The 17506-nt window shown below is 40.4% G+C and overlaps 1 protein-coding gene across 2 annotated transcripts; it reads left to right on the top strand.

Moving 5' to 3' along the window:
• Positions 1 to 215: 215 nt before the first annotated feature.
• LOC110026607 (N-alpha-acetyltransferase 38, NatC auxiliary subunit-like) lies at positions 216 to 15057 on the top strand. Of its 2 annotated transcripts, none has more exons than XM_020727608.1 (2): positions 216 to 731; positions 14851 to 15057. In XM_020727608.1, the coding sequence occupies exon 1, from the start codon at positions 346 to 348 to the stop codon at positions 679 to 681; it is 336 nt and encodes a 111-aa protein (XP_020583267.1). In that variant the 5' UTR covers positions 216 to 345; the 3' UTR covers positions 682 to 731; positions 14851 to 15057. The 2 variants fall into 2 exon arrangements, with proteins under 2 accessions (XP_020583267.1, XP_020583266.1); XM_020727607.1 differs by having other exon boundaries at positions 14854 to 15055.
• The last annotated feature ends 2449 nt before the right edge of the window (positions 15058 to 17506 follow it).

The raw sequence follows: 17506 nt of genomic DNA, 5'->3' as shown, positions 1-17506 counted from the left end.
AAAATTTTTCTGTGCGGACTCCTGACGTAGCTCTACATGCGACGCATGTTATTCCTAAGTTATTTTCAGATTATTTTTTAGTAATTTTCAATAATCCCGAAATAATACAAAAATAATCTAAAAATAAAGACCGCGAATTATTTATAAATTATTTTGAAATTATTAAAAATAACTTGGAAAATAATTCAAAAAAAACTGCATGCTGGAGTGCCGAGCAGCCCACACAGCCACGCCCCCAAAACCAAGCAGAGCCTTGGGAACTATCCAACCTGGCAAGTGGCAAACCAGCTCTTGTACCCATAAAAACCTAATTCCAATCCATCATCCAGTTCAGATCCCTCTGCAATGGAAGCTGCAACGGTCTCTGATCCCATCGCCGACTCATCTCCGTTGGTGGCTCGACTGCGGAATCTTCTGTTCCGGCGAATGCTTATCGGCGTTAAGGACGGGCGATTCTTTCTTGGATCTTTCCATTGCATCGACAAGCAGGGCAACATCATCCTGCAGGACGCTGTCGAGTACCGCAGCATCCGGCGATCGCCACAGTCCCCGATGGAGCAGCGGTGTCTCGGAATCATCCTAATCCCGGCCGCCTGCCGCTCCCCGGCGCCCTGCCGCTCGTCCTGCCATGTGGATTGCTCCATCAACGAGCAGATGTCATTGTTATCTGTTAGCAGATGAAGATGTAGGGTCTGATGTGTGAATTGAAATTCTGCTAAATGAAGCTTCTTGTAAGTCTTTTTCCTTTGAGGAATTGGAAATTTGATGTTTATGATATGGAATTAAACACACTTTTGTTTGATTATCACTTTATTATTGAAATTCTTGCATCATAAGTGCAAATGCGGGAATACATTGGTCGTAGGGTGAAAGCGGCCTTCACTAAATCAGAGCACCATCTCGTATCTTATGCAAGCCGTTGATTTTCTGGTGTTTGATAGAGCGGAAACCTCTTCCTTCCATGCTGCGAGGAAAAAAATAACGCATGTTTTAAAAATGCTTCTCGCAGGTTAACTTCACTAAATCTGATATTGTTGTCAATTCTCAAGGTTTAAAAATGGGCATCTTTTTATCACTTGTCTGGGTCTTCCTACTGCCGCGGGCCAACTCCAAGTTAATCTTATAAAAAATTGCCATCCTTGATAAGATTAATGGATTCTTGTCGGATACCAATTCATTCGTTTCTCATTTAATAGTTTATTATCTTACTGATTTTGTTTAGTCTCCCTGTCAAAATTGTGTCTTTATGGCGAGCTCTTCCTTCAATTGTTTTTTCCTTTTTCATGGAGGGATATCTAGGAAGCTCCATTTAAATCCTGGTTTTATTCCTGGTATTACTACCCTCCCTAGGGACAATTGGGCCAGGAGGCTAACTTCTTTGGCTATTGGTAACTTCATCTGTAAAATGAATGTAATTGTGAGACTGTTCTACCTATTCATCTAATCCTTTTACTAACTATTATCATGGGAGATATTGGTCCTTATGTGAATGCCGTCTTAGGAAGTTCTTCCTCTTTCTGAGAGAGTTATTTTTTATCACTTCCAATTCTAAAAAGATGCATCTCCTGTCAAGTTGTCAATGGTAGAAAATGTCTCTGCTTTATGAGCTATTAGTTGGAGGAAAATCTCTTTTGGAAATTCTGGGCATACAGTAATTTGGCATCTTTAGCTTGCTTCCTAACGCCACTATAAGCTCTTTTATTGAGGATGGTCATTGGGTCCTTCCTTACCTTGCCTTAGCTCCATTGCCATGGTACCATTTCTAAAATTTTCATAAATGAGAGTGGCTTGATAAAACGGATCATTGGAATTCATACTTTTATTACTCAACAAAATATGCTAAGATAATTGCTATAATGCGACAAATGTTGACTAGCATGGGCTAATTTGTTTTAAAAGGAGTCTCACTTAAATTCTTTCTTAATTGCTGGTTAGCTTACAATAAAGGGTAGAAGTCATTGGATAAGCTGATTGTCCAAGGTTTACAAACATGTTCATGGTGGATGTAAAATTTGCAAAATATTCGACATGGGCGTAGAAGCGCGGGATGTTGGAGTGGACATGCTGGACGCGGGTGTGGATAGGCTGGACTGGGACGCGGGTGTGGATAGGCTGGACTGTGATGCGGGCGGGGAAACATTGGACTAGCATAAAATTCTTGCTTCAAGAATTTTGACTGGTTTGGTTCCTAGGTTATGAAACTGCCACCCAAAGGAGTGGGCCACTCTTTAGTTGTTTACTAGTATTTGCTTGCTGTTTGTGTGTGTTTAGGGTCAATTTTTTGTGTGTGTTTTAGTTCAGAACAATAGTCGACTTTTAGTGTACCTCTTTTAGAGCTTATTTGAAGGTGAGAATGTGCTCCGACTATAAATAGTACATGGCTTAGATTGTTTCCTAAGGATCGAATGGTGCTTCAGTTGTAGTTCGATCCCGCAGAAATATTTATCCTCGGCTTTCTTTTCCTGTAACCTTTCCTTCACCACCGACCTCTCCTTATTTTCTATTGCCACCAGAAAACATCCCCTTTACTCTTGCAACCCGCACTTACCTGCAACCTCTGCTGCCCCAACCAGCTGCCGACCCTTCCTAGACTTTCTCACTACCACCCAACCTACTGTCTGGCCTTAAACCAGTCCTTGGATAAGCTGATTGTCTATGGTTTGCATACTTGTTCATAGTGGATGTAACATTTTGCAACATATCCGACATGGGCATAGAAGCGCTGGATGTTGGAGTGGACATGTTGGATGCGAGCATGGATACGCTGGATGCGGGCGTGGATATGCTGGACCGGGATGCGGGTGTGGATACACTGGACCGGGACGCGGGCGGGGAAGCACTGGACTAGCACTGAACTCTTGTGGCAAGAAGTTGGACCAGTTTGGTTCCTAGTTTATGAAAGTGCCTCCCAAAGGAGTGGGCCACTCTTTAGTTTTCTACTAGTATTTGCTTGTTGTTTTTGTGTGTTTGGGGTCAATTTTTTCATATGTTTCAGTTCAGGACAATACTCAACTTCCAGTGTCCTATTTTAGGGCTTAGTTGAAGGCGAGAAGGTGCCCCAACTGTAAATTGTCCAAGGCCGATGCAGTCTCCTAAGGATCGAATGGTGCTTCAACTGTAGTTCGATCCCGTAGAAATATTTATCCTTGATTTTCTTTTTCTGTAACGTTTCCTTCACCATTGCCCTCATCTTATTTACTGACGTCACCATAAAACATAGTCTTTATTGTTTTTCTAGCAACCTTCACTTTCCCCTCCCCTTACCTTCCCAACCTTCCTCACAGCCGCCCCTTCCCAGACTTTCTTACTGCCACTCAACTTGCTCTCTAGCCTTCAACTAGCCCTCCAACCTCTACCCCCTTGTTGCCGCAACCTTTCAAGTCTTTCTTCCCACTTCCTTGTTGTCATCCAACCGCCGACTAGCCTTCCCTCTTGACCATCCAAACACTCCCTCCATACTCCCCCCCTCCCCTCCCCTCCCCAACTCTTCAACCTATGGCCTAGTTTTTGGAGTTGTGCTGTGTCTTATTATTTTCTATTTCAATTGGTTTTTTGTAATTGTCTGTCTAAATTTCATCAATAATATTATTGTTTCGTTGTTGTTTGGGTTAACTCTGGTATCATTTGGTATCAGAGTTTGCCTAACCATAGCATATCCTAGGGTTTCTAGCATCCCTCCATATCTCCACTCAAACTTTTTCTTTCCCACTTTACACACCTCCTTCCACATATACACACCCAACTCCTAACCATTCCACTGTAGCACAATTACCTGAATCTATTCAGGAATCTACCATGGACAACTTATAATGGATACTTCGCCAAGTGCTATATCGACTCGATGTCATTGAGGGAAGAACTAGGGCGGGATCACCATCGATCGTAATAGTGAAAGCCGTGCAGAAGAGCAAGTAGAACACCTAAATCCCTTTCATAGGGATTATGCCAATTAAGAAGAAGATATGCTACAACATTTTGGGGATAGTATCAGCGGACATACAAAGATAAGATGTTTGTTAGAAGAAATAAAGATGAGGTGCCTGTTTGAGGATAAAGAGATGAGATGCCTGGTGGAGGATACCTAGATGGGATGCTTGTTAGAAAATACAGAGTTGTGTGCCTATTGAAGTACACAGAGATCTGTGTATGAATGCAGACCCTACCAGACATCAATCGGAGAATGCATCCAAAAGATTTCTTCTTGTTGATACGGACTATTGAATGGATCTTTGAATATAATAAGGTGCTCTATTATAGAAGAGTGAAACTTGCTATTATCAAGCTGAATAAGGATATTTCTTTGTGATGGGAGAATCCGAAGAAGGAGAGACAGAGATAAAAAAGTCATAATCATTTATTGGGAGAAGTTGAAATGAGAGTTGCAGCTATAATACCTACCCTCGCACTACCACTGGGATAATTTTTTGGTGTTTCACCACCTATAATAGAATGAGCTATCAGTGGAGCACACAACAGAATTTATGCAACTTAAGTTGACTTGTGAGCCGAATGAGACAAAGAAACACCCCATAGCCAGATACTTGAGAGGCATGAAGGCATAAATCAGTAATGTGGTACAACGACAACTCTATTTGTTATTGAGAGAGGTGCAAATCTTAGCACAGAAAGTGGGGAGACAACAGAAGAAGATCAGACAACCACCAACAGTCATACAATCACCCACAATTGGAGACCTCAGGAGGAGCACACCTCAAAGAATGGAACATGTTAGTCAGAAGTAGAATAGAGTCAATTCAAGTGAGAAGAAAGCCTGAGAAGAGTAGCATGCCCACTACAGTTCCTGGTAGGAAATGCTTTCAGATGTCATGGTTTTAGATATATCACCTCCAGTTGTTCAATGAGTTGAGCTGTGTCCTTTACCTAGCAGGGTGTCGTGGAAGAAGTGAGTAATGAAGAGACAAATGAAGAGAAGTGTGAGTACTAGCTTCTACCAAATGAGGGCGATATGCTTGTGGTTCGACGGACTCTACAAACTAAGGCTATGAGGGAGCATTAGTGGCTTCACCACAATATTTCCACACCCAGTGTCTTGTGAAGGGCAAGGTATGCTACATCATCATCGATGGAGGTATCAACAAGAATGTGATGTCAACGCTGATGGTGGAAAAATTGAGCATCACTACTCAGAGACATCCTTAACCGTATTTCTTGATGTGGTTGAAGAAGAACATAATCAACATTGATAGAAGGTGCCTCATGATGTTTTTGATTTGGGCCTAGCTGTAGGATCGGGTTTGGTGCGACGTGGTGCCTATGAATGCATTCCACATTTTTGTTGGCGAGACGGTGACTATTTGATCACATGACTCAACATGATGGGTTAAGAAACACCTACTACTTAATCGAAGATAGCAAGCACATCGTCCATCTATCTTCAATGATGTTCAAGATCACAGGTTCCCTTGCCAAAAGAAAAGCCTCAGGAGGACCAATCTTCGCGATGACAGGGGACTGCGAGAGAGAAGGGTAGGGCAGATAGAGGACAACCAGTATACCGCCCTGACTGCCAATTGTCAGGGAGAGTCAGACTGTCCGCACCTTAAATCGGGTTGAACCAACCTTGAGTTACGTTTAGAGAATTCAATAGAATACACGTTGCACAAAATCTCTGTTCAGCTAAACAATGTACCCCCATATGCTTAGACCAATATAGATGTTTGCATGTCAGTGGAGAAAACTCCTTGGGCGCTTTGGAGAACAATGCAGTTGCCAGTGGGATCTAGATGCCCTTGACTTCTCTTCTCCCACAACATTTCCTTCACCTTCGCTCTCACCGTATTTGTTGCCACCATTAAAACATAGCTCCGTTGCCGTTTTTTCTTGTAGCCCGCACTTCCCTGTCGCCACCTTTCCCCTCCCCTTACTTTTCCAGCTTTCCTCACAAGTACCCCAACCTGCTGCCGCCCCTTCTTATGCTTCATCACCGCCCCCAACCTACTGTCCAACCTTCGACCAGCCATCCAACCTATACTCCCTTGTTGCCACCACCTTCCCAGTTGCCTTTTAACCGCCAATTAGCCTTTCCCCTATGTTCCTTCTTAACCATCCAAACACCCCCACCATACTTAGTAATCCCTCTTTGACATGCAGGACCACCACCTCTAGCATTTGCCCTAGTTGGGAGCTGTGTTGTGTGTCTTGTTATTTCCTATTTCAGTTGGTTGTTTGTAACTGTCTATTTGAATTTAACAATAATATTATTGTTCCGTTATTATTTGGGTTAACTCTGATATCATTTGATATCAAGTTAGCCTAATCTTAGTCCTATCATATGGTTCCTAGCATCCCTCTATATCTCCACTTAGAATTTTTCTTTCCCACCCTACACACCACCTTCCACCTATCCACACTCAAACCCTAACCTCAGCACCGCTGAGACAATTATCAAAATCTGATCAGGAACCTACCATGGACGACATACAACAACTACTCTTCCAAGTGCTACATCGACTAAATACAATTGAGGAAAGAACCAGGGACAGGATCCTTGTCGACCATAATAGTTGAACCCTTGCAGAAGAGCAAGTAAAAAAGTTGAATCCTCTGTAGGGATGATTCCAATAGAGAAGAAGACATGCCATAACGCTTTGTGGTTTAGTATCTCACCATCGGATATACAAATATGACATGTCTGTTAGGGGATACAAAGATGAGGCGTTTGTTAGAGGATACATAAATGAGACACCTGTTGGAGGATGCAAAGATGAGACACCCGTTGGAGAATACAGAGATGACGTGCTTGTGGGAGGATTCACAAATCTTTGAATAAGGGTGGACCTACGTGACTATGAGGGAAGAATGGATCTAGATGATTTCCTCGAGTGAATGTTGACCGGTGAGCGGATCTTCAAACACAACGAGGTGCTCGAAGATAGAAAAGTGAAACTAGCTGCCATTAAGCTCAAGAAAAAATGCTTCTTTATGGTGGGAGAAGACAAAGAAAAGGACGAGACAGTCACTTTTAGGGAGAAGATGAAACGGGAGATGCAGCGATACTACTTACCCTCACACTACAAACGAGATATTTTCAGGAAGCTCCACTACCTTCAACATAATGAGCTATCAGTGGGGGAGTACACGACATAATTTATGTAGCTTAAGTTGAATTGTGAGCCGAAGGAGATAGAGGAGCACACCATAGCTAGATGCTTTGGAGGCCTGAAGCCCGCCATCAGTAATGTGGTCCAGTTGCACTCTATTGGATATTGAGGGATATGTGGACCTTAGCACTCAATGTGGAGAGACATTGAAGCAGAGCAGACAACCACCACCATTCAGACAACCACCCACAGTTGGAGACCTCAAAAGGAGCACATCTTAGAGAGTGGAACAGACTAGTTTGGAGCAAGATAGAGCCACGATGAGTTAAAAGAATCCTGGGAAAAATAACACACACTACAACCCCCGCCATGAAATTCATTCAGATGTCATGATTTTGAATACATCGCTTCTAGTTGCCTGACAAGCTGAGTTGTATTCTTCACTGAGCAGGGTTTCGTGGAGGATATAATTGACAAAAAGACTATTGAAGAGAAGGGTGACGAGTAACAGCTTCCACCTGATGAGGTGATATGCTCGTGGTTCGACGGGCCTTATAGGCTGGGGCTATGAGGGAGAGCAGTTGCTTCACCATAGGATTTTTCACTTCCAGTGTGCTGTGAAGGGTAAGGTATGCAACATCATTATCGATGGAGGTAACAATGAGAATGTGACGTCAACAATGATGATGGATAAGTTGAGCATCACAACTCAGAGACATTCAAAATAATATTACATGCCATTGTTGGAGAAGATGAATAGGATTAACATTGATAAAAGGTACCTCATGGAGTTTTTGATTGGGGACTAGCTGTCGGATCAAGTTTTGTGCGATGTGCCTATAGATGCTTACCACCTTGTGTTAGAGGGATCATGATAGTTTGATTGCATGACTCAACATGATGGGTTAAAGAACATATACTTCTTCACCAAAGATGGCAAAAACATCATCTTTCTATCTTCTACGGAGTCTGAGATCACATGTGCCCTTGTTAGAAGAGAAGCATCGGAAAGATCGGTCCTAGGGAACACAGGGAACCTTGAAAGAGAAGAGTTAGAGTTATACATAGGGCAAGAGCTTCAAGACATCCTAGTTGATAGCTTACCGCTCTGGTCGCCACCCATCAGGGAAAGTCAGATTATCTGCACCTCGGATTAGTTGAAAACCTTAGGTTGCCTTTGCAGTATTCAACATAGCACACTTGACACGAAATCCCTGTTTAGCTCAGTAGTGTATCCCTAGATGAGTGGATAAATATGGTTGTTTTGCTCACAAGAGGGGAAAACTCCTCAAGTTCTTTTGGTAATAGTGTAGTCGTCAGTGGGGGCTATGTACTCCTCAGACCGCAATTGAAGACCCTTCAACCCCAAGTGGTTACTGTAGCTCTGCTACTCTTAACATGCATATAGAAGCTTCGACGAATGAGATCGAGGCTTCCCAATTGCGAAACACTGACACAGCCGTGGAAGTGTGGGACACTAGCATAGACATGCTGAACACTGGCGTGGATACGTGGAACACAAGCATGTATTTGTTAGACTATGACGTGGGCGAGGAAGCACTAGATTGATGCTGAACTCTTGCAGCAAGAACTTGGACTGGTTCAGTTTCTAGGTTCTAAAAGTGTCGCCCAAAGGAGTATGCCACTCCTTAGTTGCTTGATAGCATTTATTTGTTGTTTGTGTGTGTGTTTAGGTTAGCTTTTCATATGTTTCTGTTCAGGGGCAGCCGTCTACTTCCAGTGGTTCCCTTCTTAGGCTGTACTCGAAGGCAAGAAGATGCTTCAACTGTAACTTGTTTGAGGCGGTGATCGTCTCCCAAGAATCAAATTTTTCTATGGCTATAGTTCGATACCGCGGAGATATTTATCCTTAATTTCCTTTCTCCCGCAACCTTTCCTTTGCCTCCCTTATTATATTTACTGTCGCCACCGGGAAAGAGCCCCTTTACTATTTTTTCTGCAGCCCGCACTTTCCTGCCGCCTCCTTTCCCTTTCCCTTACCTTCCCATCCTTCCTCACAGAAGCCCCAGAAGCCCGTTCCCAAACTTCATCACAACCGCCCAACATGCTACTCTGCCACTAACCAGCCCTCCAACTTCTACTCCTTTGCAGCCCTCCTTCCCACTTCTTTGTTGTCGTTCACCGCCGACCAACCTTTCCTTTTGTTCCCACACCCACCAACCCTCCAACCTTTTAGTCGCTCCTTCAACCCGCAACTCCACCACATGCAACCCCTGCTTTAGTTGGGAGTCGTGTTGTGTGTCCTGTTATTTCCTATTTCAGTTGTTTGTTTGTAACTATCTTTTTTGAATTTCAGGAATAATATTATTCTTCCGTTGTTGTTTGGATTAACTTCAGTATCAATATCGCGAGAATCATTTTTGTTTTCCTGCAACCTCTGTGTTTGGCTGCTTAGAAAATACCCCAGAATGGCTTTTTATTCCTTATGGAACACCACTTGGAATTGGCTTTGTCAATGACATTTGTTCGCTGAGCATTACGTGAAAAGTAATACCACTACCACGCTACTTGTGAAGCATGATAATGGACTCATAGCACACTTACCGTCTAGATATAACCACCACATCAAAGCTATTGAGATTAGTTGGTTATTATACTTGCTGTTAGAATCTTCTTCCCACTCTATATATTCTGTATTGTACCTCATGATCATTAGAATGGAATGGAATATAATTATTGATGCACGAGTTCACTTGGTTCGTCAGGAGTCCAAGTAAATTCGGGCAACCTCGGGACCTTCCTCTCTAGTTAACACCCATTCCGATCTATTGTTGTTGGCATCTACTAAGAAATTCGTTCTCCCCACTCTTACATCAAGGTAATTGAACTTTTCAATTACAAATAAATAGTTCATTTGTACGATCTGATCCTTCCATGTGTAACTCTCAGACATCCCAACACAGGGACTATCATCTCTTGGACCTATTAAGATTACTACCATTCCACCATCACTTAAATTTCTCATGAGTAATATCAAGAATCTCTTCTAAAATCAGCTATCAGCCCATAACTACCCTCTCTTGGAAATCCAAATCCTGAAAATTTTCACAGCAATTTTTTTCATAGGGTTTCTAGATGGCAGTAGCCCACGTCCTCCCAAATTTATCATTGACACATTTGGCATCCGCATTGTATTCCAATATATTGCCATCTTATATTATGTTCTCAACCTTTCTACCACATCCGATATCTGGATGACTCTCTCAAAAAGGCTACAACCCACTAAAAAGTTATGCCTCATACAACTCAAGAATGATTTAAATAACATCTCAATGAAATCCCAAACTATCACCCACTACTTTTCAACTATCAAAGCCTTTGTCGACATTTCAGCAGCTGGAGTACAGATCAATCAAGAGGATATTATTTTGTATACGTTAAATGGACTACCGCCAATATACCACAATAACAATAAACAAGCCTTGTATCCCACTAAGTGGGGTCGACTACATGAATGCTTTTTCTCCTTTGTGTCCTATTGAGTGTCGTATCTACATTTATATCTAATAGATTAAGATCATTCTTTATACAATATGTCCAAGTCATTTTAGGTCTTCCTCTGTCCTTCTTAACATAAGTCTACTCTAAACCATCTACTCTTCTAACCGGATTAACATTTAATGTGACCTACAACGACTCTCTAATCTTGTATGCCACTAGAGCTACACCAACCCTTTACGTATAGATTCATTTCACATTTTGTCTCTAAGTGTCAAGGTATTCATCCACCTAAGCATTCTCATCTTAGAAACACTTAACTTTGTATTATGCTTCTCTTTTAAAGGCCAACATTCTACGCCATAAAATATTATAGGTCTCAGTACGATCTTATAAAATTTTCTTCAAATCTAAGCAATACTTTTCTATCACGCTATATATCATATGCTTTCCTCCACTTCAACCAAATTGATTTCTACTATAACCTCCCCATCTATATTATCATCACTTTGAACAATAGACTCGAGATATCTAAAACGTTCACACCTTTTAATGATTTGATAATCCCTAATTACAACTTTGCCTCTAGAGCTACTACTACTAAAATTACATTCCTTGTATTCAATTATCTACTCAAATGAAAGCCTTTAGACTCATATTTCAAGTTTTCTTGTACTCTCTCTATTCTTATCCACAAGAAGGGTATCATCTGCGAAAAGCATGCACTATTGTACATCCTCATGTAAATGTCCAAAAGAGTATCCACAACGAAAGTAAAAAGATATGGGCTTAAAGCCAATTCCTGATGTAATCCAACTGAAATAGGAAAATACTTGATCAATCCTCATTATGTGCGAACACAAGTAGCAACTCCAATATACATATCTTTAATGACTACCACCAATATACCAGACGTTCAAAATTGTAATATGGACACAACTTTAATAATGGATCTGGAATATTTCTACTCCCGCCTCTATAGTGAAGAAATCAAGCTTGCTAGTCACAATCTCAAGGTGGACACTCTTCCTAACCCCTAACTAGGTCTTCAAGCCCCAAGACAAAGTTACACTAATCCTACTTAGGTTTGAGGTCACAACCAACCCACATTAACTTCCCATAAATGAGATGGTCACCACTTCCAAGCCTATGGTATTCTACCAAATTTGCAAAAAAATTTGCCATTCAGCCGTAACCAGTAGGCATCGTGCCAACCTCTAATGCACCACTCCCAACTATTCGTTGAATGCTACTGTCTCTAAATAGGTTTTGGATTCAGGTGCGACAATCCACCTCATGTTCAACCTAAGTCACCTTTAAATTGCTACACCTACAAACGAATTTGAACAGGTTCTTGTTGGAGATGAACAACTTGTCCCGGTACAATGTTATACTATCTACTTTTACTCGTAAGCCTCTCGTACCTCAAATATGGCATGTCCTCTAACTATCCCATAATCTCCTTTCATTATATAAGCTAACCCAGGACAACAGTGGCTATGCTATTTGATTCCATTTGTTTAACTATCTTTAATCCACAAAATTGGAAACAACTACTTTTGGGGTCATAGCTATGAAGTTATATACCCATTCAACTACATTGGCCTGGATCCGCAACCAGTTGCTGCTTCTTCTTTATGCCAATGACATGGTGCGAATGGTTTGGACATTCATGCAGCCTACCCCACTTAGTGATATAAATGCTTGTTGTTATTGTGGTATCCAAGCCAAGATGTTCTCAACATTCTTCTCAAGACATACTTCTTTTTAGACATATTATTCAAAACACAAAATTGTAATAGTTGTAATACCAATCAAGTGTCACACACAGCCTTTCTCTCATACCTCATCACATATGTACTCCCCCAATAGCTCATACAAATGAATGTATGAGGCCCACACCCTATTCTATCTCATCAAGGATATTGATATTACATTGTGTTCATTGATGTCTTCTCAAAGATTTGTCGAGTATTTTATATGTTTACACAATCTAAAACCACAAAAAAATGTATATCATTCATAAAAATGATTAAGACTCAATTTCATACTACCGCTGGAATTTTGTTGTAGGTGGCAAATTTGACAACACTACTCTAATAAGCTTCTTATTGGAAAATACCATTATTTATCAATTCTCTTGACCACACACTCCAAAACAGAAAAGGATTGCGGAGCGAAAACATTGCCACCTGATAGAAGCTACTTGCACTCTCCTTTTTTATGCTCCTCTCTCTTATACATTATGATTTGACACACTTTTCATAGCAGCATTCAATCCAAAAACACTCAACAAATCTCCCCATATGAGCTGCTACACCATCAAAAGCCCACCTATTGACCTCTAAGGGTCTTTGGATGCCGCATTTATCCATGGCTAAAACCACAATCACCTCACAAACAAGCTCATCATGCCACTCTATATATTGTTTTGGGATACTCACCAGTTCATAAAAGTTACAAATGCTTTAATTCCCAAGACGGCAAGGTTCTCATCTCTCTTCATGTTGTATTCGATGAGCAATCCTTCCCCTATGCCTCCCACTATGCTAACGCTCCACCTACAAACCAAATCCCCAGCACCAGCCCCTTAGCTCTTACACCCATCTCACATAACAAACCCTCACCCTCAATTGCAGCCCGCAGCTCCACTTCTTCAACAAGAAACTCATTTCTCATAACCCCTTTCACCACCTACATATTCAATAGTCCTCTCCACTCAATAGTATAACTGCTGAAGGCCTGCTGTGATACCCTTCCATCCTGTGCTCACGCACCTCAAAACAGGTCATCAGCTACAAAAATTACCAGATCCCTAGTGTTGTTCTTAGGCAGTAAAGTTTGCACATTGGAGACAAGCCATGAATAAGAGTTTTATACCCTTCAAGCACAAGCCACTTGAGAACCCATTCCACTTCCACTTGATTAACCAGTTCTGGACTGTTGTTGGACATAATGCACTAAATTACACTCAGATGGAATGCTGGCAAGGTACAAAACATGTTTTTGTTGAGCAGGGTATATAAACAAAAGTTTTGCATCAACTATCATGACACATTTTGTAAGAAAAGAAAAATTTAACTTGCTTTTTTTTATTTCCTTCTTTCTCTCCCGCAATCCTGCGATTATTTCCTTCCTTTTGTGTCGTTGCTTCCCGTTTGGATTTCACAATTTTCCCTTTCCCTTTCCGGATACTTTCTTGATTTGGCTCCCACCCTCTCCTTGCTGCCTTCCCGAAATGATCAAACTACCACCTCTCCTTCTTATAAGAACAAAGCGTGGGGTAGACATCGAACGAAGACATCACCACTCCCTCCTCCCAATCTCTCCAAATTCCGTTCTTCTTTCTCCTCTCTGTTCCATCCAAAAACTTTCTCCTGAAACCCTTACCACGACTGGAGCTAGAAGTGAAGGCAATGGCGGGGTCGTAGCCTATAGAGACCACCAAAACTTTTGTTTGCTCCTACCCATAACCATCTAGGAAGGTAACCCTCATTTTCCTCCCTCTCGTGCGCACTATAGCTTTTGAATCCCGTAGATCCATCTCCCCTTGAGATTTACTAAATCGGGATTATAAGGCAAATCGGAGGAGAGAAGGGATTCAAGAAGATGTATGTTTCCTGTTGTATTACAGATGTAAATTCTCCAAAAGTTATTCAAGCATTATAATGTCCTTCATGTCAAAATAAACATAAACAAAATACTATTTTTTGATTATATTTATTAAATTTAATTAAGTTCATAATTTTTCTTCTTTTAAAAATATAATAATATTAATAATTACTTAATAACAAAAATAATAGTATTAATAATTGGCGATTAGGTAGCACCTAGTTTAAGAAATAAATAAATTTATTTTTTCAATTGGTGTAGGATCCATAGTCGAACCGTCGAATCGTAGAAGCATTGCGTTGGTCACTTCGTGTAAGTAACTGCTCTTTATTATGGAATAAGCGTATTCTTTCTATTTAGGAGTGTTATCTTTGCTAATGGTATTAGATTTCTAGCAAATTTTAGGGTTGTGATTCGCACCCTTCATATCTTATTCACATAAATGCAATAGTTTTCACTTTTGCTCATAATGACCTTGATGGGTAATTTTCCTTGTTTTATTCCTTCTTGATTTCATGTTTTATTTTTCACCCTTCATGATTTCAATATTTACTATTTATTTCATATATTTGATGTGACAAATCTCATTAACTCAGTTTCATAAGTGTTATAAATATTGTGGACATTTTGTAGTATTTTTATGTTGATTGTGATGCATGAAATATAACTAATATTATAATATTATTATGTCGGTATTAAACCTTTTTGTGATGGCTAGCAGGTACGACGGGTCCTTCAGTGAAATCAGTGAATTTATTATGGGATTGGTGCTACCTTTCATTGTTTCAGGGTGTTGTATTAAACCAACAATATATATAAGTGTATATATGTGTGTGTGTGTGTGTGTGTGTGTGTTATTAGGTAGTGTGAAATGATTGATTGTTCATATCTGTACCATTACAACTGATATTGTAACATGTATAATCTTTCAGAAAAGTGCATGTGTTCAAATAATTTTTATTCATGATCATAAACATTTGATAGTCCTTGCTAATTTTTTTATACACATAGTGTTATGTCCCTATTTATTGGTCATACTACTTGTCTCATTTTTGTTACCGTTTATGCTTTAATAAATATTAGTTATTTATGGAGTTTGATTTTCAAACCCACCCGTTCATATTTTAATATAATAGGTTTCACACAACCATTTATCGGGTCATCTCCGCCGGAGTAGACTTTTCAAATTTAGATTTATTTCTGGTATTTTTTAGTATCGTATAAGTTATTGTATTTTTCTTTCTGGGTCGGGTAGTTATTTCCTTGTTTTCATTTTAGTTTCTTTTTGTTGTATTGGTTGTATCTATATTTATGAAATAAAAAAAAATTGAATTCTTCTTAATTCTTTCTATTATTACTTGCATATTCTTTTTCCTCTTTAGAATACATAACAAGTTCAATTCTTTTCTTCATGTCTTGTGTTACCGAGGTGTATCGCTTTCTGGACCTGAAGTGTGACAGAGTGGTATCCGAGACTGTGCTCTGTATTTAACCTTCATTTACTTTGCATCTCATACCCATTGTATTCATAGATTTTGGTAAGGGATAGGTTATTCTTATAAATCAGTTATTTAATCAATTTTAAATTTTCGTATCTTTCGATTGTTTAGAATGACTCCGAAACGAAGAAGTGTTGTTGCCGCTCGTGGAAGAGGAGTTCAGAGAGCTACTATAAGTGAGGTGCTTGTTCCTAGGGTTCTCCGCTCCCCTAATCGCCATCGTGCTGTTCCAGCTGAAATCGCCAAGACTGCTGGGGCACAAAGTCTCAACTTGGCGACTATCATGGAGGTGGCAACACAAAATATTTCCCAAGTGTTACTAGCTAACTTTGTAGCTCAAATTGCATAAGCGGTCAAAGCTATCCAGCAAGCGGTGCAACCAGCAATACAAGCCACTCAACCAGTCTCACCAGTGGCCCCTATGGAGACTTAACCCAATCAACCATTGGAAATGACCAACATGAGCACTATGGATGGAGTGATGGATCAGTTTTGGAAAACACATCCTCCTATCTTTAATGGCACGGTGGACTCGATCAAGTGTGATGCATGGATTCATGATATAGAAAAGAAGCTTCGAGAATAAAATGTCTTGAAGATAGTAAGGTAGACATTGCGACATTCTACTTGCTTGAAGGAGCTGATGATTGGTGGAAAAGTCATCGTCACAACACTTTTGGGCTTGATGCAGTAGTATCTTGGGTGGATTTTGAAAAATTATTACTGGAACAATATTTCCCTATGGCGGACCAAGCAAGCTCATGAATGACTTGAGGAAGCTGGAGCAAGCGGCGAAGGCAGTTTGGGAGTAAGACATGCAATTTGTCAGTGTCGTCCATTTCATCCTATCAATTAATCAACATGAAGATAAAAAATTCTATCATCTACTGGTTGGCTTGAGAGAGGATATTTGGAGGTGCCTATCGGCAGTTAAGTGCATGACTTATAGAGAACTGGTGGATCAAACTATTCATGCGGAGATGGAGATCAATGCCTTGAGGAAAAACATGCTGGGAAGTGGGAGAATTCCGATACATAAGCCAATGGGAGCTCCCAAAAAAAGCAGCATCAAAATCACCAGGCGCAAAAGTCTAAATCAAATCCTCAATGCCTTCATTGTGGGAAATGACATTCTGGGACTTGTAATTTGGTTGTCACTAAGTGCTTCAATTGTTGTATTACTGATCATAAAACTAAGGATTGTCCCCTTAAAGTTCAAGGTCAGTCGCAAACGACAAACACCCAGGAAAATAATTCCAAGTCTCATCACAAGATTAAGCTGCGTAAGTCAAATGGACAATAATTTTAGAAGTATCACGGAAAAGTTCAAGCAAAGCAAAATCATTTTCAGCCTCAACAACAACAACAAATGGTGGCGTCTCAACCGTATCAGTAGCGTCCTCATGCACCATAGTACTAGCAGTACCAACAACCTCAACAACTACCTCTGATGTATCAACATCCTTCAATGGTGCAGTACCAGCCTCAGCGATCTCAGGCTCCAAGGCAGTCTAGGCAGGCGATTCCACTGTGTGCATCTGTTATGACCCAGCAAGAAGCTCATGAAGCTTCTGCTGCGGTGATTGGTGTTGTCTCTATTTTAAAGCAACCAACAAGAGAATTATTTAACTTTGTTGCATCGAATATATTCGTATTATACCAATTTGCATTCAATACATTTGAGTTATTCAGTAGATTCAGATTCATCCTTGTCTGTCACCCATTATTTACTTGATTGTGAGTTGCTATTAAGAAAGCACATATACTCGATACACTCATAAATTTTTCCCACTAGTTGAGTTGAGCTTGGGTGTGAATTTGGAGACCAAAATTTTTAAATGAGGGTAGTTTGTAAAAACAGAAAAATTTTAACTT

Source organism: Phalaenopsis equestris, unplaced genomic scaffold (assembly GCF_001263595.1).
Source record: "Phalaenopsis equestris unplaced genomic scaffold, ASM126359v1 Scaffold000383, whole genome shotgun sequence".
Classification (NCBI taxonomy): Eukaryota; Viridiplantae; Streptophyta; class Magnoliopsida; order Asparagales; family Orchidaceae; genus Phalaenopsis; species Phalaenopsis equestris.
Note: the sequence above shows the minus strand (reverse complement) of the source record. Positions and strands in the feature narration are given on the sequence as shown.

Excerpts from the sequence above, each read along its gene's own strand:
- LOC110026607 (XM_020727608.1), top strand. The coding sequence starts at position 346 with ATGGAAGCTGCAACGGTCTCTGATCCCATCGCCGACTCATCTCCGTTG.